The sequence below is a fragment of the Myxocyprinus asiaticus genome, chromosome 21 (assembly GCF_019703515.2).
Source record: "Myxocyprinus asiaticus isolate MX2 ecotype Aquarium Trade chromosome 21, UBuf_Myxa_2, whole genome shotgun sequence".
Lineage (NCBI taxonomy): Eukaryota > Metazoa > Chordata > Actinopteri > Cypriniformes > Catostomidae > Myxocyprinus > Myxocyprinus asiaticus.
In genome coordinates, this window is record NC_059364.1 from 18,268,507 (window position 1) to 18,277,422 (window position 8,916).

Sequence of the window (8,916 nt, forward strand, 5' to 3'; positions counted from 1 at the left end):
ACATGCATGTTCTAACACCGACTATGCTTAATAAGCCGACAACGTGTAAAGGCCATAAACGGCTTATGAATAACCCAGTCAACATGGGTAGTTTTTGCATACCATGTAACCAGGGTTGGGGAGTAACGAAGTACATGTAACGGGAATACGTATTTAAAATACAAAATATAAGTAACTGTATTCCACTACAGTTACAATTAAATCATTGGTAATTAGAATACAGTTACATTCAAAAAGTATTTAGATTACTGAACAGATTACTTTGCATTTTATTGTCATTTGTTTCATTTAATATTTGGTCCTTTCAGATGAAAAACATTTATACATATAAATGATGTGATCCAAAGAGCATTTGAACAGCGGTGAAACACTTTCTTATGATGTGTTACATTCATACGAGCAGACAGAGAAGTAAGTTTGAAGTAAGTTTGGAGCAGATAAAATAGAAATAAACCTTGTGTAAATTGTCAGCTTTACGCTAAGCTAAAATGCTATTTCTAGCCATTTTACATGCACGTTACCAGGCACGATCATATTTTCTTATTAAGAAAATTCACGTTGGATCATAATTTCTTTTTTTCTAGTAAGACCTTTGATATAAGGGCAAAAATGTTATTCTTAATAATAATTTTTGTATTGTTTTCCTGTAAAAATATCTAAAAATCCTTAAAACAAGATCAATTTGATTTATCTTGTTTTAGAAACAACACTGCATAAGATATTTAGGTTTTTCAGAGAATGTATTTTTAACATGTGTATTTTGTCTTACTGTACTGACAGAGTTTTTATAGTCAAAACAAGTGAAAAAATCTACCAGTGCTGAAGAAGTAATCCAAAGTATTTAGAATACGTTACTGACCTTGTGTAATCTAACGGAATACGTTACAAATTACATTTTACAGCATGTATTCTGTAATCTGTAGTGGAATACATTTAAAAAGTAACCCTCCAAACCCTGCATGTAACCATCTTACCCGGTGTTCTTACCGGCTCATCCATGTTGAGCGCATGCCTCTTCACAGTTTGATGTCAAAAGTACAGAATAACGCGATAATTCCAAATGTCATTTAAAAACTAATTTCTTGCCTTGTCAGATTTGTTAAATAAGCTGATTTTAGAGAGTAATCAGCATATTGGTGTACATGTAAACAGACTAACTGTCTGATAAGAGTCGTCTCTTTAGTTGTATTCCAGTGTGTATCATTAAAGGGTAAGTTCACACAGTGGTTAAATCTGCTATATCTTCAGAAGCCATATGATAAGTGTGGGTGAGAAACAGATCAATATTTAAGTCCTTTTTTACTATAAAGTCTCCTCCCAGGCTCCCAGCCCAGTAGGTGGCGATATGCATGAAGAATATGAATCGCCAAAAACAAAGGAAGAAGAAAGTGAAAGTGGAGATTTATAGTAAAAAAAAAAAGAGAGAGACTTAAATATTATTCTGTATCTCAATGTAGGCCAATAATGTAATGCTTCCCTTTTATGATGGAAGCAAAGAAGCAAAAAATAAATAAATAATACAAATAAAAAGTAGTCATATTCCAAATCTGTGCAGCTTCTGCAAAACAGGGGTTAAGGGCTCTCCGTACAGCTTTACTTGCTTTATTGTGAATGGTGGTTGATATTCACAGCTGGATTGCAGTGATCGATTGGGTGGGCAGTGGGAGTCAGGGTGTAATTTGTTTAGGCAGGTGGAGAGCATCTCCTTAAACATGACCTCTTGTTTTTAAATCATTCTAATGCTTTAAGTGTAAAGCATTTTTTTCTGGAACAGTAGATTGTATCTATTTTTCTTGAAAGCCACGCAGCCATTTTTTTTTTTTTTATTGTTATTATTTTTTTAATTTTATTTTTTTTGCGTTGAGACAGAATTTATAATTTATGAGAATGGACATGGACAGAGGCAAGGTTAGTTCATAGAGTATTATTTTCTTCCACTGAGTATGAAAATCCTTAGCTTTTAGCTGATTGCTTTTCCCCCATATCTGGAGCTGGCTTGTCCTTAACATTGTGTAAAGTTATTATTAAATAAGAATGCTTAACCAAGATACAAGATGGATTGTTTATACATACAAAAGGACAGAGAAATACACTGAGGGGCTGAGAATATTTTTATTTTGACTTGGGTCTAGATTTATTAATAGTGATTTATTTTGGTTTGGTTAATGTTCCAGATTGCTTTTAAAAAAAATGAAATACCCATCCAATTCAATACAGAAAGACTACAAAAACTCAGGATGTTATCATGTTTTATTAGAAAATTACAGTACAAAATATATACATGTGCCATCTAAATATACATATATCTTGTGCACATAAAGAACAGGCAGCATAAATGACAATGGACAAAATGACAACGACAAAAGGTAATAAATAGCCTTTCTTCACAGGAAAGGCAAGGATTGCTAATGCTTCTTTTGCCTTTTTGGTCCTTTCTTCCTCTGGAGCTTCAAACAGACCTTCTTGTGCTGTGTGTTAGATTTAATCCTGGACAATAGAATAATGAAGGCATTTAATTAATTAGAGAGTCCACAAAGCTGAGCAAGCAAAAGGACAAGGTCATCTAATGACCCTGAGTCTTGCAGTTTCCAAACACTAAATCAATGCATGACATTAATGTCAACGTCAACACTTAAGATCAACTGGAGAACAGATTTATCCTGATTCGACCATCTCTGAAAACAGCAACTGCATAGAGTCTACATATGGTGATACATAGATGGTGTTAAATATAACAATCCTATTTCTAACAGTTGTTTAAATTATGTATTAAAAGTATCACATTACTACTTCAGAACACTGGCCATATTATTTAAAGTCTGAATGTTCATGAAATAATATGCATTAGAGCTTTTGGAGATGGTATGACTTTTGTAGCTACATGACCACACGGGAAGTCGGTTTGTTGTTTCCGAAAGTTCCAGTACCCTTGGATCGGCCACATTATGCCCCAACTAGTAGTGACATCTCCTCTCATACATTCTTTTAATTGGCTTCAATGTGTTTATCTTCCCCTGAGCCCCGACTTGAAGCTTGTTGCGGAAGCAATGTGGGAGAACTGGGTTCAGATCCTGTGTTCAAACCAGGAAGTAATCACATTTGCGTAATCACTGATGAGCATGATTTGGAAGTTACATTTTCCCCACTAACATTACATTTTTACCCCACTGTTGGTTAGGTTTTGGTTTGGTGTTTGAGTTGGGGGATACAGTTTATAAAATATGCATTCCTCCTCATTGTAGTACTGTACAGCTGAAAACAATTCACTTCACAACTCACCTCACAATCAGACTGATTTTAGTTAAAGAAAAGCCAACCTACTGTTTCCGATTTCACTGTGAGTTCAGTCTGTTTGTAGAGGAGGGAAATGTGAGACAATCAAATGTGAGATCCAGAATTTGCATGGTAGTTTTATATTCCACCACATGATGGCAGTGTTTTCCACTTTATTTTTTAAAAGATTCAATAATCCTGTACATCTGAGCAACAACTTGACCATTTATGAGAGACTTAAATCAGTGTGATTTTAAACATGAACACATTGAGTTAATTCAAATAGAACATTTTAAAATAGTAATTTTCACATTTATAGTGATTCATGATAAGAATAATAATGATAGATTAGGATAATTTGCTTACCTTGCCTGTTTGCTAATATTTTAGAGCTACTGTTGATCCAGACTAATCTCACAGTGAAATCAGAATCAGTAGGTTAACTTCGGTCTGTGTTTACTGAAATTGGAAATTCTGCCCCCAGTGGCCAAAGTGGTAAGTGTTGTTGGGCATATGGGCACGAGTGAGCCAATTACCATTTTCTGGGTGAAATGTCCACAGAGGTGTACCAAAAGCTAACTGTAAAGCTAATTATTTTGTAGCTGTACAGGATGTAATACAATAGGAATGCATTTAATGAACTGTACCCCACAGCCCAAACCCCAAACCTAAACATCAGAGGATTAAAAATGTAATGTTAGGGCGAAAAAATGCAACCTCGAAATCGCAATCATCACTGATTATGCAAACTTGATTACTTCCAAGTTTCAATGTGGGATGCAAATTCTGGTCTCCCATGCTGCAGACGCAATGCACTTTCAGTCGTGCCACAAGGGAAGCTAAACATGCTTGAGCCGATGCAAAAATATCTGATGAGAGATGCCACTTGTCAGTGAGTAGGCATAATGTGGCGGATCATAGGGCACTGGAACCTTGTGAAACAACATGCCGACTTCCCGTGTGTTCATGTTGGTTGTTCACATACCTTTTCCAGCATCTTTGCAGCCTTTTCCCCTGCTTGGAATCTGGGTTTAAACAAACTTGTTTACTTGACAGCCAGAGTCTGTGAAGGAGATTGGCATATTTTGAGATGTGTGCAAAGTAACCAGTGTAAGCTATATAATACGGCAACATTTGATCAGAGGGATCAACCCCTCCCTACAAACTTCACTTGAACTTCAAATTTATTTTTCAAGATTCACATGTATTTCTATGTATGTGGAACTGGTGCATAAAATTATGTGTTGTCCACACTGAGCATGTAAAAGTGCTTTTACTAAGGCAAGGTAAGCATTAGATATAGATCAAGTCATAGCAGCTATAATATTTCCAGAATTTCCCAAGAAAGAGTTGAAATTCCAGTGGTATTTTGTGGCATACAGAATCATGTCCACTCATGCCCAGATAGGAATGAGCTGAATCCAGAATGATTATTACTATATTATTCATTTTCCCATGACTTGGCTTTGGGGTTCACATCACATAAATTAACCTCACTCGTAATTATGACATGTCTCAACAAGATACAGTATATTGTGTAATGTCCTCTCACACTTTTAACAATAAAACAAATAGCAAAATGTCCAGGAGGGATGTAACTGCACATTAATTAGACTTATATTTCTACAGTAAAGTACTGAGTTTACTAGAATAATACTAGATATGATTGGAAGCAGGGGCGTCATGCACCTATAAATTTTGAGGGAGCATGCATATCAATGACATGTCAAACCCCGGCCTCATATATATTTTTTAAATAAACTCATATTAAAATTTTAATATGAACTCCTTTATGAAATTAGAGTGGTTAGATGATAGCAGAATTTTCAGTTTAATGCACATGATCTGCAGAATGTCCAATACAATTGGCCTGGACACATTTAGACTGATTTCTGCCACAGCATTTCAGTCAAGCACTTTCTAAACTTACAAGTTAATTATCAAAGATAACAACAATATAAATAATTAAATTTATAGATTTACACTATATATATATATATATATTATTATTATTATTATTATTATTATTATTTTATTATTTTTTATTTTTTTAAATTGCATTCAAAATCCACTTGGCTCATACATCTGAAGGAAATTGTTCCCAGTTCTCAGTTTTTCCAGGATGCTTCGGATTGGAATGTAATACTCACATGATTTGAACCTTGTTGCACAGAGGATCCTTTTCTATAATTGTGTAGTTTGTGATTTTTCTCCATTTCACAGAGCCAGTCTTTTCAATACACTGACATTTTTCTCGGATGGATATAGCCGCAGTCCTTTTATCTAAAGACAAATCCAGAAACATAAAGCCATGTTGCCCACACCACCTCCATGACCAAAAAATATCTGACTGAAATCTATAAACACTACTGATAAATGCATTTGTTGTTTTTAAGAACTACTGTACCTGTGATGAAATTTAAGCAGACTATGAGCATGAGCAGTAGGCTGACACTTGCTTGCAGAGTCCTGAAATCCATTTCTCTAAAGCTGTGTCACTCGCAAGAATGTCTTTCTTAGTCTGTTTGTACTGGAGTGTGCACAGAGTTGTCCTCTTTCTCCCTTACTTTCCCTCTTTTCTCTGCTTCCTGTATTGCCATATTAAGCAGGATCAGTCACATGATTTCCCTGAAAAACTTTGAGACAGGAGAAGTGATTTTGCAACACCTGTATTCATCTTGTGTGGGTTGGTATTTCTGGTTTGTGAAGCTATTGTTTGTTTTATCAGTGTTTATGGTTCAGAAAGATTTCTTTTGATTGCATGGGTGTAGTTTATTCATACACACTTAATTATACTTCAGGGTTTCCACACATTTGACTATTTAATTTTCATGATATTTTCCATGACTTTTCCAGTTGTTTGTGATTACAGGATAAAGACTTTTAAAAATCATTCTTATAGAGATTGCACTCACAATAGCATATTTTAGCCGATTAACATTTTTAGAGCTGAAAATAACTAGAAAAACGTATATTTACAATAGAAATTTAATTGACTTTTCAGGGTTTATTAATAACCATGACTTTTACTGACCAGAACATCAATTTTAATATTCCCTGATATTTCCTGGTTTTGCATGACCGTGGTTATCCTGAGTACCAAAACCTTTGGGATCATACTTTGTTACTATTTTGGCATCTCAAGGTTATGGCTTCTATACCCACACTAAAAAAAATAAATAAATAAATAATTATAACCTAAAAATGTGATTCATGTGCATCTAAATCAACTGTTCTGATTCAAGTCAAACATTTTATTGAACATGTCTGAATTAATTTGGAAAAATTAGGTTACACAAACAAAACTAATTTTAGGTTTGATCAAGTAGAAATAGCTCCTTGCAGGTTACTACTTTTTACAGGGAATCCATGAATGCAAAATTTGTAAATCTAAATATGTTTTGATGTCCACCTGTTGAAATATTCAGTCCTATTTCTACACTGAAAACACTAATAACTTGACTTTACTAAATTGATTGAGTAAACTCATTCCCTCAATTGAATTGAGTCTCCAATACTTGTGTAATTAAGTTCACTTAACTTGGTGATAATATAGAAGTAACTTAACTATTTAAGTCAAGGTAACTATATGCAAGTAGACTTATCACAGATATGCTTTTTAAATATTGTTGTTTCTACTTAATAATTGTAATTCAGCAGACTCAAATTTAGGTCATACAATAACACAGTTTAAATAAAGAAGATTATTACTGATTCTAGGTCAATCATCAAATAAACTTATTTCTCCACAGAAATGCATAGACACCTGTTCTTCAGTTCCATATGCAAGAAGAACTGATATAGAGTTAACAGGGTCCAACTTGACCAAAGTGGTCACAGATCACCCAAAAGATGCGGTTACACATATCTTTGTGACATGACAATCTTGAAATGACATGGATATAATTTTAGCGGTGAGTTTCTTTTCAACTTCACTTTGCTGTTTTTTAATTTTTCTTATTTGTTATTTTATTTCATACGCCGTCAGCATTCACCCACACCATCTTCGGACGCGGAATTTCGCCGTGTAAAGGTATGTGTGACCGCGCCTTAATGGTGACATCATACGATATGACTATTTGCAATAAAACAGCAGAAATAATACTACAAAAAAGCTAAAACCTCTTTGAATTCTTAATAACAACAGTTTGTTGCTCCCATTTGTTCCCTTTGACCAAGGAAACATAATTAAATAAATTAAGTGCAAGGCATTATGGGTATTCTCCATTGCCTCAAGTTTGTACTCAATAGTTTGAGTTATTAACACTTAAAATCATAAGTCTATGGATTTTTAAGAAAAATAGGTTCAAGGGACATATGACAATATATTTGAGTTATGAGCCCAAAACCTGACATTTCAAGTAATGTTTAATTAAGACAACTTGATTTTTCCAGTAATGCCAACATCAAAAAAGAAAGTACAGAAACACTTTAAAGTTTTCCTTTTGTGTGCTAATTTTATTATATTATTTTATATTAAACAGTACAAAGTACATTTTCTTCAACACATGTATTTATAATACATTTATAATACACACAAATCAAAATGTCTTAAAACTGTCTGGCATGTTAGACCTACTGTACATAGCAGGGTTTGATATTTCCCTTTAAAACATGACTTTGATGCTGTCCCTGTAATAACATGCCATCATTGCTGTTCCTCTGCCTTCCATCGACATGTGCACATTCTGAGTTCAGCCTTGTATTTTCTCCTTGGCTTGTTCAACAGTCCCTCAGTGCAGTGCATTGCTCAGCACAGGCTTTGAAGAGTATCTCTTCTGAGAATATCTGTTTAGTTTTTCTGCCTCCATGCTCTTTTTATTTAAGGCTAAGAGGTGACCTTGGATTTGCCTTGCTTCCTTTTTCTTTGCATTGACTGTGGCTTTTGTCGGCATAAGCATTTTTTGCTGTCCTTTCCATCCCTTTGCATCCTGAAAAAAAAAGTATGGATCAAACTGAGCAGACTAGACTGGCAGACCACCAAAATATTTGGAAATAGTGAGTGAAGATTGGATATGCTTTACTTTAGAGGCATTTTAAATGACAACAGTCTTTTACCTTTGCCAACATTTCAGCAGTCTCTTGCCTTACTTATGCTCCGGACTGAGACACACTGGATTATTGTTCTCACTCTGTATACACTCTGATGGAAAATACAGAGAATAACAGGAATTTAAACACAAATGACATGTACACATGCAGCCAATGCTTTGCCTACTATGCTAGATTAATAGGGAATGTATGTAAACTACTTACACGATCTCATTTTTGAAGCACACTGGTCCTTGTAGGGTGACTTTGAAATCAGAAAATGGGCCCTGGACTTTTTTTTAAACCTGTGGGCACTGACAGGTTCTTGGAACATACTGTCTCTGTACCCCTTGGGATTTAGGCAACGAGAAAAAGTTAAATTAATACACAGCTGTGATGAATAAACAAAAATCCTTTCACTTATCACTAATAATTAGTGATAGTTCACTCAAAAAAAGAAGAAGATAGAAATGATGTCATTACTGTCCCACCCTTATATTGTTCTAAACCTATATGACATTTGTTCTTCAGTGAAACACAAATCAAGATTGGCAGAATGACAGGCTTGGTCACCATTCACTTCCATTGTATGGAACAAAACAAAGATGCAAA

The 8,916-nt window shown here is 34.5% G+C and overlaps 1 protein-coding gene across 1 annotated transcript; it reads right to left on the bottom strand.

Moving 5' to 3' along the window:
• Positions 1 to 2,232: 2,232 nt before the first annotated feature.
• Positions 2,233 to 5,846, bottom strand: LOC127411887 (C-X-C motif chemokine 5-like). The gene is made up of 4 exons (XM_051647741.1): positions 5,681 to 5,846; positions 5,424 to 5,556; positions 4,259 to 4,336; positions 2,233 to 2,487 (listed from the first exon to the last, which is right to left on the bottom strand). The coding sequence occupies exons 1-4, from the start codon at positions 5,751 to 5,753 to the stop codon at positions 2,406 to 2,408; spliced, it is 366 nt and encodes a 121-aa protein (XP_051503701.1). The 5' UTR covers positions 5,754 to 5,846; the 3' UTR covers positions 2,233 to 2,405.
• Positions 5,847 to 8,916: the final 3,070 nt, after the last annotated feature.